The sequence below is a fragment of the Centrocercus urophasianus genome, unplaced genomic scaffold (assembly GCF_019232065.1).
Source record: "Centrocercus urophasianus isolate 14NV4802_14NV808 unplaced genomic scaffold, USGS_Curo_1.0 seq_25, whole genome shotgun sequence".
Lineage (NCBI taxonomy): Eukaryota > Metazoa > Chordata > Aves > Galliformes > Phasianidae > Centrocercus > Centrocercus urophasianus.
In genome coordinates, this window is record NW_024884811.1 from 15,580,971 (window position 1) to 15,599,186 (window position 18,216).

Consider the following 18,216-nt stretch of genomic DNA (forward strand, 5'->3'; position numbering starts at 1 on the left):
CCTTTGCCATCCTGTTTTACACGAGGGCTGTCAGGTCTTGACTTCTGGTCCGACTTCTGATCCCCAGAAGAAAATCTTTCTCTTGATTCACCAGAGTCATGTCTGTGTTTCCTTTCAAATTTCTCAGGTTTTGAACCATCAGATTTAATACCATACTTAGAATCATGTTCATTTCTGTTCGAGGATCTCAAAAATTCAGTCCTTCTAATCTTTGATGGATCTCCTCTGTATCTTTCTGATTCCCTGTCCTCAGATCTCTGTTTAAGGCTATCGTGGTCACGTCTCTGAGCATCAGAAACTGAACGCCCCTCAGGCCTTTGCTTCACTGGATCTGATCTACTATCAGGTTTTAGCTTTGAAGTATCAGATTTCATATCAGGTTTATGCCTAGATAATTCAATTTTCTTTTCTGACAATGGTTTACTGGAATCCCTCCTGTTATCATGTCTATGTTTTGGTGTTTCAGGCCTGACTTCACTCTTCTGCTTGGGTGTTTCAGGCCTGCTTTCACTCTTCTGCTTTGGCGTTTCAGGCCTCTGTCTTATTTCTTGTTTACCATTATTTTGTTTTCCCTCATTTTGTTTCATCTCCATTTGTCTGCTCTCATTCTGTTTTGACTCTGCCTGTCTGTTCTCATTTTGTTTCATCTCCACTTGTCTGCTATCATGCTTGATTTCATACTTAGCGTCTACCTGTTTATTGTCATTGTATTTAATTTCCAACCTTCTGCTCTCATTTTGCTGAAACTCCATTTGTCTGTTCTCATTTTGCTGGATATCTGTCTTTTGAACCTCAAATTCTGACTTTTTCCTGAAAATCTCAGGGTGGTTTTCAGGTTTAAGTTTAAGAACTCCAACAGTCTCTTCTTGGGGAATACACACAAATCCATCATTATACTGCTTAATCTCTTCAGGTTTTTTGATAGCCTCAAGTTCCTGAGTTATTGTTGCCTGAGAGTCTGCTCTTCCTGCTTGCTGAAGATCGATACTAACCATCAGCGCTGGCCTTGCCCCATTTCCTGCAGAACCTGTCTCCTGAGAAGCTGGCCTATTTCCTCCAGCAGCACCCCCAGCCTCCTGTGGTTTGTTTTCTTGTTTTCGCTTCTTCAGAGGCTTATCTGCAAATTAACAGAGAAAAATAACAAATGATATATATAGAAAAAGGTTAATTGTATAAGCAATATCTTCCTGGCCATTCTCAGCATGTATGATCATATATAAGAAAAGTCATTGAATTTAAAAGCAAGAATAGATCTTCTCTAGCTAACACTTTTTAATGCATTCATAGACTATTGTTCACTGCCAGCCAAACAGAGATTCCAATTATTCATTAGAAAACCTCAAAACACATGAAATCAAGGCTCCTGTAAAACTTGCATGAGAACAACCTAACAAAGCAGTCACAACAAATAATGACAAAGACAAGCAAGCAAACAAAAATACTTAATGTTGAAGCAAAAGTCTGCTAAGACCAGCTTAAAGTGCACCTTCACATCTACTCTTTGATGAATACTACTACTGTAAAAGATTCTCATTTGCAAATACAGCCTGCTTCATTATACACAAAATTAGTAAGGATCTGCCATGATTAAATCAGAGGCTCTCCCTGCATGGTTCTGTTCATCAGCTGGATTTCATGGATATTAATGACATGAGTAGAGGAACAATGTGCAAAAATGATTAAAATAACTCCAACACTCTGTGCTTCTCTTTGAATCAAAGTAGTATGCCAAGAGTTGGAGCCTACACAATAACATGTATACTAATTAGGGGGCAGCTATGCAATTACAAGATTGAGTAATTTTCCTTCAAAACCATAGCACTTTGCATAGATGAAATAAAAAGTTAAGTGATAATTTTACATAGTGTAAAGAGCTTGAGTCTTCAACAGTCCTTCCACTTTATATAAAAAAGTTACCAAGAGTAGAATACAGAAAAATAAAAAGCGAGCCAAACATACACTTTGTAATTTGACAGAAGTCACAGAAATGAATAGCACATGGAAATGTCAAAATGAATGTGTTTTGTACAGCTATTACAAGCTATTTATTTTACCAACGTGGTATATAAAGTAAAATTAATTAATGACATTAAAACTGTAAGTCCTACCTGTACTCATTTGTGAACTACCATCATGTAATTTATTAAATAATGATAATAATAATAATAATTTAAAAAGCAATTACCTTCTCAATAATCAAGGAATATAGTCTTAAGTATAAGGAATGACTAAATATAAGTCAGAAACTGTTCTGTAGATCTATGGTCAGTCCATACTACAAACACAATGTAAGAAAAATAATTTATTTGGTGCCTACATTTGTGGTGTCTTAGCTCTCTTTTAGAGAGCAGGGGAAAGCTAAGAAGGATGCAATCAAAGATACCCCTGAAACTGTATAGATTGTAAACCAAAATGACAACATATGTCTTATAATTTCATCTGTTTTAGAAGATTCTTTTTCGAAACAGTGAAAACTTGGAAGAATCATCTTCAAAATTAAAATCAGAACAAAGGAACAAGGAGAATCACAGAATCACAGAACTGTAGGGACTGCAAGCACTCTCCAGAAATCAACAAGTCCAGCCCCACTGCACAGCAGGTTAATTTCAGTAATGTAGACAGGCTTTTTTACCCCATCATTTTCATTCTCATATCTATTTGTGCACTTCTACTTCCTATAATTTTAAAATTATATCCAGCCTTTAATGGTTGGTAGGCAGTGAAGACATAGACTAAACTCCATGCAGGGAATCATGAACTCATGGATTCTGAATTGTATCTCATGAATTCATGGAACTGAAAACAAGGAATTTTTCAAAATTCTAAACAAAATCCTGTAGGAAAGCCTGCCATAGTTATTATAGACATGCTACCTAGAAATTTATGATAAAATTGCCACTTAGAATATGCAGCTTTTCAGTACAGATGTATTTTTTTGCAGAACATATCAATTTCCTTAAACTACTAATTAAATATATATATTTTATATATATATATATATATATATATATAAAATTTTCATAGAGTGACAAAAATTCTTTTTCTCTCTGTGACTTTGAGGCCTTTGAACTTTGACCTCAATGAACTTCATGGTAGGTTTCCAGAATAGTCAGGAAGTGGATGCCTCCAAAATGAGAGCTGGTAAGTTTCAAATTTGCTTTTTCTTTTCTTTTTTTTTTTTAATTTAAGTATACACACATATACACACTACCTTCTCAACTGAAAAATCCATTTGAAACACTAATTAAGAAAATTTTGCTCTTAAGAAAAAGTCAGTCAGCTTCTTCATTTTAACCCAGAAATATCAGCCATACGAAAAAAGTTTCTATAGCTCTAATCTAACTGTAGCCTTTAAGACACTATTGCTACCACTTAACTGCCCCATTCCTTTAAGTGAGTTTATCATCTGTAGCAGAAGGGAACAAACATTCACATTTCCACAAGTGTGTTTCTTTGTCCAGTGCATCAGCTTAAGGCACTAGTGAAGATGATTTGCATTAACCTATCAGACTGAATAAGTCAGCTAAGAGTCAAGCAAATGTTTCCTTCTGCTACCCCTACTGGCAAGCAAGGCTGATGGCTAAGAGCTGTGATGCCTTAAACTGCTTTAACTGGATCAACCAAAACTCACCTTTCAGAGCCCTCATGCTGAGGGCTCCAAGATTAAACAACCAAAACAATTCAGGTAGGACCAATTTTCACTCTTGAACTTCTGTAACTGACCATGCTCAAAATGCTGTTCATCTTCATCATCCAAAATGTCAACTTGTTAATTGTTCTTTGTTCTAATTCAAAATGTCAATGTAAATTGAGAACTTATAAATAGAAGATCACATCATGATTTGGCACATTTTCTCTAAACACAGAGCAATTTTGATGGATCTTCATTTCTCTTGACAACTGAATACTGATGTTTGTCACAATCACAACCTGTTGTGTTCTTATCTGAGAAAAAGTTGCCTTCAAAGTTTTCTTTCCCTAAAGGGCAAGGTGGCTGTAGACAGAGTTAAAGATTACTCATATATTTTTTCGTATTTCCAGGGCATCTTCATGGCCATCTTCAGAACTAGATTTGATCATTACAGTTCTTCCTCTAAGAGATTTGTGGATCTAGGACAAAAAAGTTGGCCCAAGTATACGAAAATACTAGATTTAACAAGGGCATCCAACATAGGTAGGATGAATACATAGACCACTATCTTCATCGCAAATAAGTGAAAAAAAAATCCACTGAATCAGCACAAAAGCTTTTTAAGATGTCATGATGGCTCAGAAGTGTGGAAGGTGAAAAACACCCCTAGGCTTCGAGAACTAGATCAAATCTTAATTGCACTTTGAATTATATGAGCTTAATCAACAGATTATTGAGCAAAGAATAGTTAACTTCTGCAAGCAGATGTCTTGAAATCTCCTCTTTTACAAGAAGATATATGAAAATTTACATAAATTTACTTTGTTAAGGAATGAGTTCAAGGACCCCTCATGAATCGTGATGAATAAATAAACTTAAGGACTTTAAAAATGTCCATTCAAATGCACTTCATATCCTTCAAGGCATCAATATCCAATCTTCATCCACTTCAGCCCAGAGACACTGGAATTTCTTTTTGTTATCAGGATCTAGGATTTTATCTAAACATCAGACAAATGTTTTTCTTTCAAATTCCACAGACCTACATTCAAAACTTGCCAGAATTCTGAACAGGTAGGCTGAGAAGCTGGAGACTAGTAAAGTGTGATTTTTTTTTGCTCACTCTGTAACAGTTTTCATAACAAAATGTACATGTTGTTAAAACAGCTTTCTAACTGTGTTGGAGACTGGGCATCCAAGTTCGTCTTCAGATTATTCTATTTCTAGAAAAATTATTCTCTTTCTCTATCTTTATATCACAAATGTAGATACATCCAAAATGATTCCTTGAACAAACTTACGACAATTTATGACATAGATATTCTCTTAACATAGCAGCACACTCACCATTTTGTAATAGTTTAGTACCCATAAGCTTCCTCATTCTACATATATACATGTACATATATTACATATATACAATATATGTAATATATACAATAGAGATGATGTACCAAATTAAATGCCATTGTAGTTTAAGAAACTAAACATTACAGGAACTACAAGTTTGAGGGAAAAAAAAGAGGCTATGTCTCACCTGTCCTGTTATCAATAGTATTCTCAAAAGCAGGTGTGGCTTTCTTCTTGGAAATGTCTGTGTGTCAAAATGATGAGTTCTTTCAGATTTAGAAATTATTTAATTACTGTGGAACTTTTGTGCAAAATCAAATTGCACTGAAATAACTACAGATACCTCCAAATACATTTCTGCTGAAAGGATAAGTCAATCGCATGAAGAATCATCATCCTGAAAACAGATGTGTTTGGAAGGTGAGCAAATGTTAGGGACAGAGACTGGACATGGGGAGCTGGATTAAAGAAATATCTCAATTTTTCCATTTAACCTGAAATTTTTCCAAAGCAGCAGCCAGAATATCACTAATGCTGAAATCTCCAACATTACTGCTTTCATGAAAATCCTATAATTGCCTTAGATATCACATTAAACTCACTCAGCAAATGAATAAAATAGGGCTGTAGCCTAAAAAATGCATGGTCTAGCAAACAAAAATGGGTCTTTTAAAAATACATGAGAAAAAGTAACATCTCAAAAAGAAATACAAGATTGCAGAGCTTTGTTATAGCAGAGTTGTAATATTCCAGACTTAATGCTGTTTCACAGACACTAAAATCCAGAAAATTCTGAACGGTCATGAATGATCTTGAATAATCAACAGCAAAGTTATTTCATCCTCATTTGTAAAGAATTAAGTTGGAGACTTCAGATCTGAGATGGTTAAATGTGTAGGTGCTCCTCTTTAGAACTGCAAAGACAGCTCTAAAGTAGCAAGACGGACCCTCAACACTGAATTCTGGATCAACAATTTTGGTGACTCCAGTTTAGACTTTATTTTTTTTAAAGAATAAAAATTTAGAATCCAATATTTTACAACTCTGACAATCCTTATGGATCACAGCGATATGCCTCCAGTCATTAGAAATACAACTTACTTGTACTATTTAAATCAACAATTAATACATGTGTACCAAACATATCCAAACCTAACAGTCTAATCCTAACCTCTTGTAAAACCTTTTGGTTTTGAACAAGACAAGTCAGACAGAGTCCAATTACAAGTTTATCTTATTTACGCTACCAATCAAGAGGAGGAACTTTCAACAGATAGCACATAACCATACTCTTAAGTAACAAAATTGTTTACTGACTAGTGAAATCTTTTCCTGGACATTCTTTATAGATCTCTTCCAAAGTTGTTTGAATACCCTGCCCCACCAACCAAAATTATTCTGCAGGTCACAAATACCTAAGCCATTCAGTGTGATCTGCATGTAACAAAGCTTTATAAATTAAATTACTTTAATGTTACTGATGCATGGCCCATCAAGGGAGTGAGGGCAAATAGCCATTTTTGTCCTTCTGCTTCTTCATAAACATTCAGCATTCCTGACTAAAAGTTTGCTCCTCATCTTTTTTCTAAAACTATATTCCAACAACCAAAGAAATGAACAATCAGAGAGATTCCCTTCCAATTAGCAGAATGGATTCCCACAGCACAAACTCCTTGCAGGAGAGACAGAGCAAACAAAGCTCAGCAACTTCAGTCTGACAGTTTGCTCCTTTACAAAAAGAAAATGGCAATGATAATTCTGGTACAGGAAAACTTTCAGAACTGAACGTAATTCCAAATATTCCACAAACAAGTAGACTGGAGGGCTAATTTTTAGCAACCTGTCAAAAGAATTTAACAAACTTGTCTGCCCTGTAAAAAACAAAGCCAATTAGAAGAGATGTGCAAACTCACTCAGAACAAATCACAAAAAGAGTAAAGCAGGCTCTGACATTCCTTGGAGTGTAGCAGACTTTAGAAGCTTCATTTTTGTAAGTTCCACTCATTTTCTTAAATGCAACAATAATGTAATCAACATTGCTAGAGTATAAAATATGATCTTAAGAATCATTCTAATTAGAAAATGTCTTGCAACTCCTTATTCCCTGCCGACTACAATACTACAGAAGAAATAATACACTGGGGATAACAGGAACTGAACTATGGAACAATATAATCAAGCATCTATGCTTTTTGTTTAGAGATTGGAAGCCATTGCTAAAATTCCCTGAATTTAATAATATTCCCTACAAAAACAAGTATTTTAATTCATTTATAATACAATTTTTTTCTGACATGGATGCTGCCTTTATCTATGTGAGAATTACAGAAGAATTATTGTGAACAATTACCGTTGCCTAAACTGAGTTGTTAAAAAACTGAGCAAAAACCTGAAGTGCAATTACTTTTAACATGCAGAGTACAACAGCTGATTTCACAAGACAGCAAAAACATTAGGCTTAATGAATGCTACTTATTTCATGTGTCACATATTAACATATCCAATTATTTTTATTCATTTCCATGAACGGTAAACCAAAGGATTTTAACACTTACTGGTGAATACTTTTAATTTCCTTTACAGATAACTACATTTTGAAATCTTAACTTACATTCAAAAATGCCTTCAACTGACTAGATATAGTAACATTCATATAGTATGAAAATGTAAAAAGATCTGCATCATTTTAGGATGATGTCAGAGTGAACTCAGTGACTATCATCTATAGAAAAGCTGGGCTTAAACTTTCAATAAGATTTATTAATTAACACGCCATTTCTTTATCAAGATTTAAGTCCATCACAGAAAAGTGACTATCCCACAAGAAATAAAGTAATTACTGGGTAAGTAATATTTTAGATCCTCCCATTTACCATGTACAACCAAGGGGATATGGCATACACATTATATTTAACTTAGTCATCTTTCTTCGTGCTACAGATAAAAATCAAAATGGACTTCCTATATGATGAATTCGCTTCCATGTTAAAGAAAGTACAAGTCACTTGAAAATCATTTCTTTTTTATATAAATGAGTGAATGCATTTTTAATGCAATCAATATTTTTTTAAAATAATTTTTCCCAGACAGATGAAACTTTACAACACTTTATTGTAATTTCTCTAGATAGAAAAAGAATTTCTATCTTTTCTTAAATGTGCCTGAACACAAAAGAAGTCTCTCACCCATAGAAACTGAATATTGCAAAACCATTTTTTCTCGGGACAGCTACATAAAGTGCCAGCTTGATCTACTACAAAACATTGCTAAATTCAGGCCTTCTTAAATTTTATATGCACAAAAGGAATACCTAATTCTTACATTTTCCTTCTACACAGAGACATAACAATTTAGATTTTACACTGTTTCTTCTTATCTGGTATTAGCGACTCTCATCTTCTTGCAGATTACTATACAAATGCCTACGCTTGTGTCTTCACTGATAAGGAAATAAAATCCCTATAATATTCCCCAGTGTAAGGTATATTTGGAAATCAAGGATAATAGTGAATGATTATAACTACATATTCTGTCATTTCGTTCATTGGCTACATAATATTAGACTTAAAATATTAATTCTTAACAGTGTTCTACTGAATTCCTCTACAAGAGAATTTGGGAAAGATGGGGTAAGGGGAGAAAGGGAGAGGAGCTGCATAAGAACTTAAAAGGTTAGAGGAAAAGCTTACTTACCTATAACTGTAGTTTTGATAGTTTTGCTCCTGCAGATTCACACTCTTGTGATGTGTGTCTCTGCTGCTATGGGCTAGGAATGAACTTAAAACAGAAGGGCCCGTAGCAGGCATCCAAATGCCCCCTAACTGATCCACTTAGTGGAAATAAAATTATTACAGCTTTATTTCTTCCTAATTTAAAGCATCTAAATTAAGATCCCAAAGAAGTGGGTAAAATGAATCCTCAGATGTAAATCATACACAGAAAAGAACCATAGATATGAGTATGTCTTATTTCAAAGAATGTTTCTAATACTCTTAACTCCTTTCAAAAACCACCATGCACTAGCCTCTCCAGTAAAACAGTTAGCAATTAACATTTTACTTAGTCTCTTATGAATGTTGCATTATAGAAACAGTTCTTGGAACTGGCCTAAAAATCTAACAGTGAACAGAAAATACCATGTATGGAATAGCTTAAATTAAAAGTAAACAAATCTGAAATTTAAAAAATCTAGTGCAATTGAAGAAAGAGTCTACGAAAAAAGATGGGCTCCTCTCTGCATATTTTTCCAAGTAATTTTCAAGACTATTTTCCCTTTCTGAAAGATTCAGGGCTCCTTTTAGCACTACTATCTTACAAATTCTACATAATGTTGGTTTGCAGTATGCGATTTAAAAAAAAAAAAAAAAAAAAAAAGCATGAAAGCTTTGGAGGTAGAAACTTTGAACATGAAAATTAATTCAGGAATAGGACTAAATCTTGAAGAACATGAAGAGCGAAAAGTTTAGATTACCAGCTTTGAATCTGCTTGAATATACACAAAAATAATCCATTTGTGTCTGAACAGCTCCAAAAGACAAGTTCATACCGAGGTTACCAAAACAAAACTTCTCACTGAATGCCACCCTTCTTGTCTGCAAAGAAATATTACCAAGAAGCACAGAAATTATTGGGAAAGAAGTTTCTAAAAATCTGTTGGATTTCCTGTACTCTCTTAGTGTTGTCAATTTCAGAATCCGAATTATTTATAACTGTAGATATGTGAACAACATGGATTCAAGAACAGGGATCTCCACTCTTTTTAAGAAGCATTCAAAAGCAAAAAGTACTGCAGGAAATGTGGCCACTAACGGTGATTACAAGAGAAGAATATCTTGTTGTACCTAAGCAGAGGATGGTTAACTTCTTGTTTACTGTTGTGGAAAAAGATAATACTCTTATAAGATTATTAGCGCTTCAGAATCACCCAAACTATGGCTAGTTAGATAATCCAAGTCTTGATAAACAGCACCTGGATCAACCATGATACTATATACCTTTTCAAAACAGAAGAAATGACCTAGATTTACTGACAACTTGTATCTGATGGGGATATAGAGGCCATTATGAGAAGGGCAAAAGGAACTAAAGACCTGAGCAGTTATTACTTTGTTCTAAAGCAGCCAGGCATAACAAGCATATTAGAATGAAACTTCTGGTGTTTCCCTGATATTCAAAATTTCCAATTAGTCCTTTCATTAACTATACATACAAGTTGCTTGCAAAATTAGTCCGTACCAAGAGAATTCTTTGGAAGTAGAAGGAAGATGTGTAATCTTGTCCTTCCACACAGAGGAAAAGGACAAAATGAATCTTCCAAACTTTGTACCCTTTTACTGTGATAAAACCAATTAAACCACTCAAATTCAAGAAATCAAATACACTGAAAGGATAGAACTGTAAAAACAAGAGTACTGAAAAGCACTCATATATGGAGACAAGAGTTCTATCTTGTATTACCTGTCCTTATGCGTACCTGATAGACACTAAGAAAAATCAGCCAGATTTTGCATAAGTGATTTCTGCTCTTTTTCAGAAAGCAAAAGCGTGAGAATCAGGCTCCAGAAAAAAAGTATGTTGATTTTTATAAAAGAAGGCACCTCCGCAAAACGTAGTGTTCCCTCTATGGCCTCCCATTTTGAGAGACTTCGGCTAAAAATTTCTGATGTTTTTATTTAGATATGGGGGGGAATGAGTAAGGGGTTATACTGCAGAAGTTACTATAATTTCCAAAGAGCCCTAAATCCCTATTTTCCAAATATTAGAAGTCCTCTTTTAGTGCTAAGGTCCTCCTGTAACATTGCCTTAATCAAGAGTAGAGGTTGTGTAATTTTTAACAAGAACTCCCAGAAAACCATCTCTGCTTCTTGCCTAGAACAGTTCCACCACACTGCCAGTTCCAAACCTCAGAAAAAAAAAATGGCATTCCATCTAAAACCTTATTGTTTTAAAAAGAAGCATCTGAATATCTTTGATGAAGCACTGCACTATAGAGATTTCATGTCTAAACAATGGACAGAAGAGATCACTGATTTGCTACCAGAACTTGAGAGAGTACAATTCTACTCAAAGTACTTACGAAAGGCAACAAAGACTGCATACACAAAAAGTGTAACATGACTGTAGTATGTATTCCCGTGTGTCAATCACAAAAGCATCAAAGACACTTCCATGCAGATTTCTGCATGTGCTAATATCTACAATAAAAGCACTAGAGGGATGCTTGCTTGCTATGTACAGTATCACTTATGCTATGCCATCCGGCTGTACTTAGTCCAAATACATGCTACACTTGCTTGTTTTCTGGACATAATATGATCTGAATTAGTAATAAATGCTCTAAAGTGCACAAATGTGAGGTTTTTTGCATCAACACAGTAAGCAGCTTCTCAAAACTTCACAACAAATTTAGGAGGTACAGGACATATTTTGAACAGACAAATTTTGATAGGAGCCATAGAAGAGCTTTCTTGATCTCACACCAAACCAAACAAATAAAGTATTGAACAATCCCTGAGCATACCAACATGTAAGGATAGGACCAACTTAGCAACGACAAAAATGCAAAAACGTTACAAAAAAAAAGAACTGTATTTCTCTAAGGTAAGAGGCTTTCAAGTAACCTGCCATGAAACTGGTAAAAATCTTTGTACTCTGTACTTAACTTTAATCGTGACTAAAACTCTGGCAGTCAGGGAGAAAAGAGTTTCTATCTGGACTGAAGCACCTTAAGACCAGTCAATAAATGGTGATTATTTATCCCAAAATAAGGCAGTAACTCCTCTACCTGATCCATAACAATTGCAGGAATTCTGGAAGAACTGAGATCTAGCAGAGGATGCAGGTACAAGTGAAGCATAAAGTTGAAACACTTATTTCGTGAGATAGTTATCAAGCACTGGCGAAGGAGAGAGACTGCATCATACAAAAAACACTTATTTCCCCAAAGAGAAACAAATCAGTCTACCTGTGGCTATGTAATAATGGCATACAAACTTCACAAGTTAAGTATATAATTTCTTGAAAGCCAGAAAAAAAAAAGAGTTTTAGCCTTGTTTGATTGTTTTGAAGGCTACAGTACACCATAAAAAATACACTGCATTTTTCCAGATGTTTCTTGTCTAAAGCATGTTCAATCTACCTACAACTACAAAAGTAAAAGTAGTGGAAAAAATGTTAGGAGACAGACCCCAAGCTCTCCATGAATAAATTTAAAATTACTGATCACAAGATGATATAAACTGAGCACAAAAATGATCAATTTCATTGAAACAAAATTAAATGCAGGAAAGATCTCTTGAAGTGAGCACAGATTTTCTACATAGATTGACAAACATTTTCTAACAAGACTTGAATTAGTTACCAAATGACGAATATCTGAAGTTAAAAATTTTAATAACCTCAGCAATTATATTTATATACACACTCTCTCTCCTTACTGATACCTATAAAATAGAATAAAAAACAAAAACAAAAACAAAAAAAAACACCCTGGGAGGGGAGAAAACATGCTATCTCTGCTGGCTAAAACCCAAACTCTATATAAAAATAGTTGCATCCTTGCAAGTATGTCCAAAATCAGCCATTTCCAACTACAAGCTTCTCAAATTAGAATTTGCTCAATTTACACATCTGCAAAATTGTTCCTGAAATTATCTAGTAAATTTGCATTATATTATTATACCTGATTTTTTTTTTTTTTCTCGGAAGTTAAACACAGTGTAGAGGAAGCTTTTGAGAAATACTCACATTAACATATCTCATTTATAAAATAAATCTTAATTTGAAGATTTACATATGTATCTTGAATCCACTTTGAGATTTTTGAAGCCTAAAGACCATCAAACCACCACATAAAAGCAAAAAAATAAAATAGATTCAAATGAAGTCAGTTACATCAAAAAGTATAGCCACTGAAATGAAAACATTTCAAAGGCTCATCTGAGAGATCAGGGTATCAGAGAGATCATGCAGATATGGCATTCCTCTAAAAATTATAATACCTGCATAATAATGAATAATAACAACAAAAATCCAGGTGAACACTGGATACAACATGGTATGTTTTAATCAATCATTACAGTGGCTTGAAAAGAGTAGATGTGATTATAATCTAACATCTCCTTCAGATTAGGTTTAAATGGGAATATCAACAGATGGGAGTAAAGTTTTTTCTGTATTTTCTTATAGTAGGTAACATCGGCATGAATAATTCAGCTATCACAACTTACTGCTAATTTTGACTTATGGTACTGCTGGGATTTTAGAAACTTTATAAACGATGTTAATCGTACTTCATTCAGTCCCATGGTTCAAGTAAGAATAGGTTAGAAAGAATTTTGAAACATAAGAACTTCACTTTCCACACAGTAAGACCCCAAATAAAGAAAATCGGCTACTAAAAATATGCATATATGAGAGATTACAGTTCATTGCTGGAGGGGAATGGAGATGAATGTTGTATAAGAACCTACACTGAGTAAACAGAATTGAACTATGTGACAATGAAAGGAAGTTGTTTTGTTTTTTGTTTTTTGTTTTTTTATATATATATATATATATATGAGTTTTGCAGGCATATATATATATATCTATTTATATATACTGGTATAATATATAGTGTATACACACACACAATCCTTTTACCTTTATCTTGCACTTCTTTTGAAAATCGCTCCCTTTCAATAGCTGATTCACGTTCTATCCGCTCAATTTCAGCCAATGCATCCAATTCTACTTCATCATATGACGTTATAGTTCCTTGTTGCGAAACCTGTTGCTGTGTCTGTACCACAGGAGTTTGAGGTTGTTTTGCAGCAACTGAAGTGTTCTGTTGTAAAACAGGCACTTGTTGTGCCTGAAGGAAAGCTGTCTGTTCATGCTGCGGCAAACACTGAGCAGCGTTTAGTGGGCGGTTAACATCCTGTGGAGTAACGGGTGTTTTAGAAGTCTGTCCTGGGTACTGCACATTAAAAGGAATATCACCCTCTGACACACTGCTGTTTTCCAAACCAGAAAGCATATCATCCTGCTGGTCCAAATCCGAAGATCTTACACGAGAGAGTCTTAATGTAAGCTTAGTGGAGTCCTTGGAAGGAGAACTAATGATATCATACATTGCAGCTTTTTCAGTCTGGTCTTTTTCATCCTTGCCTAACTTCATTTTCTTTTGTTTCTTTTGCTTTCTTTCTGGAGAATCTAACAATATGTCTGGGGGAACATCTCTAGGTGATGAATAAGGTGGAGGCTGAGATTGTAGGATTAAAGGTGGTCTTGATCCTAGAATAATAATTCAGAAAAACTGAACAGTTATGTTGTTTCATGTTTATATAAAAACACACTAAATATAACCTACATATTTTTAATGTGTATTTGTAAATATATCTGTGTTCACAAAAGATCTAAATGAGATTGGTAGGAAGCACATTATTCCTAGATCAAGATGTAATCCAGATAGTAGCACTCTACTTCCTAGGGATTTTTGGCAACTGCAGGTGGAGAAGGGATCATTTCAGAGAAAATGAAACAAAAAACCCACAACCACACACACACAAAAAAGTACCTGCAGATTTAGAATATCATCTATTAAAAATAGTGGATGTATGCAAATTGACTGCAGAAAAAGAAAAGATAAAAAAGAATCTTCATAGGGTCCAATGATGAAGGATCAGGGGATAGATACTAGTCATTTCAGACATATATTTTTAAACAATTATTTTTAAAAAGAAAGACAAAAAAAAAGAAAAAAGAACAAAACAAATGTAGTTTAGGGGTGTTCCCCTACCTTACAGTTCCATACAAAGGTGAAAATACAAACCATATTAAAAGATCAATGTGCCTCTCCTTCTTGCTTGACTCTGACACTTTTTTTGTAAGCTCACTCTACCCCTTTCCCATCTCCCCATTAATACCTACAAAATACTAATTGTCTTAAGGCATTATTTTACCATTCTCTGCAATACCTCACCTCTTTATTTTTTCTCATTTTTTTAAATGTACAAATATTTACTTCTACATGTGGTAATTCCAGACTTTGAGCATATCTACAAAAAATTTTAAAAGTGGACGTTTTTCATTAAAAACATTCTTCAATTCAGCACATTTAATTTTTTCTTTCCTCAAATTAAAACAGCTCCCCATAACTATTAGCCCAGAAAAAACTTTGAAAGGCAAGTAACTTACACTTAAAAAAAAAAAAAAAAAAAAATAAAAAAGAAAAAAAAAAAAAAAAAAAAAAAGAAAGAAAGAAAAAGGAAAAGAAACCAAGAGAAAAAAAAGAAAGAAAAACAAAAAGAGGATGGACCAACAGGCTCCAGCCTGCTTTTGTTTAAACAGAGGAAACATTTCTCTGATCCCATTCACCCACTAGGAAATACCAATCTTCAGAAAGAGGTGACTGAGGTATTGTTAGCCATTCTGTTTTAGATCATCGTAAGTCAGTACTTCTAAAAACATTCAAAAATTTATTGGAAGACAGGACCCCCATATGCTTCATTCAAGAAACACTACTAAATAAGTGAGCAGATTTATTCTGCAGCTTAAATGTATAGTAGATATTTTAAGAAATATTAATTATTAAACAACGTACTGGTCTGTAAATGAAAGAAATAATGGTAAATCCTGCAAAGCTTCAGTTCAAATGAAAGTTGTTTCCTTACTGACAACGTTGCAGACTGCTATACATTAGTTCCTCTCTCTAACAGTATATTCTGTGAGATGCATATGTAATGCTGGGTATCTTACACAGTTCTCCTTGACCATGAGAAACAAACTCTATTTTCTGCCAATATCTACAATGTTGGAAAGCCCTGTTTTGATTTATCCTGATTCTCAACACTTTTCTGCTGCTTCATTTTACCTCCTCAAATTAGATGCATAATACCAAAGTCCTGGCTGCATCCTACAAAGCTCTCTCACTTGCCTTCCACCAGATTTCTGTTCTTGATATGCATGTAGATGTGCGCACACACACATATCCTAATTATCATCTCTTTAGACAATAACTTACAAGACTGTCTCAGCATAGCAGAAATTGTTAGCGATTTACTTCCTTTAAGGTAATGAATACCACTAGGTGGAAACAGAGGCTGCATTTTGTCTACAAATATTAGAGGCAGCTCAAAACTTTTCAAAGAGGATTTACTGACATCTTTACTCTTGAATAACTTAAATGAATATCTCTGAAACTGAAATATTGAAATGCTTATTGTTCTATTGTTCTCTATCGTTCAAAGATGGACAAAGATATGATTCTTCCCTGCCTAAACTTTTAAATAAATATGACAAGATCATTCTGATTTGGTATTATTTTTTTCATGCTGAAAAATAACACTGCAGCACCAGATGAGTGCAGATGAGGTTGTTTTGGTTTTTTCGTTTTTTTGTTTTGTTTTGTTTTTTTGTCTTAATCTTGTTTAATCTTTGAGTTGACTTGGAGTTGGAGGTCAGAAGGATTTCAGTACATTACATTCAGCATTCTTAGAAAATGAAGAAGTACAGTCTTCCCTCTGCTAGGCAGCACTACGAATAGCTATCTTCCCCCTGAAGGTATTGAAGATAAAGTCTATAAGCTGCATTTTAAATGTGTATGTTCTAAGATATTCAAAGATATCTAAAAATGATGTTAAGCCTTTGGCAATAAATGGATGTAGGCAGTACAATACCTAGATTTTGAAGCAATTAGGGGAAAAAATGTGTATTCTGGATGAGTTTAATTGTACCACAGATGTTAATAGTTTTGAATACGTATCACACAGTGAACACATACCACACTGTTGGATGCTTAGACTTTAGACAAAACATCATTCATTAGACAGAAAAATTTTGTCTACTGCTACTGAAGTAAACCTGGAATATTTCCTATCGGCACAGACTTAAAGCATTATACATCTGAGAACAAAGCTCTCACGAGACTTTTTGACAATAAAAAAAATGTTTTTATGGAAAGAATAGACAGACAGATATGATATGTTAGCTGAAACAGTCAAGATTGCAAAGCTGAGAAGGTAAATGATGTCAGTATAGTGAAACATATGATGATCATTGGAAGTGACCTCTGTGAATGACTCCACTGCCATAATATTCTTTTAGAATAAAGAAATATATAAGTAGCTTTCCAGTCTAAATGTAGAGCTGTGTACTAATTCGTGAGGGAAAAAAAACAACTGACTTTCTGTTGTTGAACTTCCACGGTAACAGTAAAAGAACCTTGATCAAATTTCATGTATGACAAGAACATACAAAGGTTGTGAGATAAAAAGACACTTTCCTCTGAAGGTCATTCTATCATTACTGACCGATGATGATCCAGATAATGCCAAATATAAATGACAAGTAGGTAACACCATGTGAATTAAAGACTCTACGAAGAACAAATAGACCCATAAACAATACGTCCATAGCTTCTCTTTTATAAAGTCATCCTGACCACTCATGATAACCTAAGGATTGGTTATATTAGTTTTCTTAGTGGTAGAAGGCACTGAGTATAGAATAAGTTTTTACAAACTGTGTTAGCACTTTTAACACCTTTTTTTTCCTTTCCTTTCAAATGATTTTTTTCATATCCTTTGTAATGCAAGCAACTACAAAATGCATTACATTAACACTGACTTAGTCACCTTAAGAATTTTAAGTTTCAAAAATACTTTCCCTCCCTCTACTCCCCCATGTGAAATGGTTTCACTTGCTCACTGTACAACTATAATTTGGATAGCAAAGAAATAAGCTTCTGTTCAGGAGGTTACACACATCACTAATATCTAAATCTTACAGTTTTTGGACTGCATACTTTCTAATTATGTCATAGTACTTGCAGCTTACCTAATCTTTCATGATACTCTCTCTGATCATCATGGAGCCTTTCTAGAACTAGCTGCCTGTCAAAGTTGGTGCACCAAGTCCCATCACTAATCACATTGTTGGTTGTAACCCACGTGATTAAAAAACAATTCTGAAGGTGATCAGGAACATAGAACTCATATTTGGAAGAATTACTAGCTTTTCAGTCACATAACAACAACTACAAAAGATTCACTCCAAACAGTATCTTCATCTTCCTTTAAATCGCTTTCAGGTAAAGGTTCCCAGATGTTCAAAGAAAATTTTTCACCAATCCTACATGCTCATTTGCTGTTATGCATCAAGACCAGAAAAAAAAAATATTAGTGAACAAACAAAGACTAATGTATAATCCTTGCTACATAGTTTGCTTCTGGAGAGAAACACAAGTTTTCAAA

At 34.2% G+C, this 18,216-nt stretch overlaps 1 protein-coding gene across 1 annotated transcript in view; it reads right to left on the reverse strand.

Annotated features, from left to right (window-relative positions):
- The window catches only part of NIPBL (NIPBL cohesin loading factor), a 94,745-nt gene that overhangs the window by 46,571 nt on the left and 29,958 nt on the right, over positions 1-18,216 (reverse strand). The window contains exons 8-9 of the mRNA XM_042826004.1: positions 13,625-14,257; positions 8-1,117 (exon numbers count right to left, since the gene is read on the reverse strand). Coding sequence (XP_042681938.1) covers positions 8-1,117; positions 13,625-14,257 — 1,743 coding nt within the window. The remainder of the gene's footprint in view (positions 1-7; positions 1,118-13,624; positions 14,258-18,216) is intronic.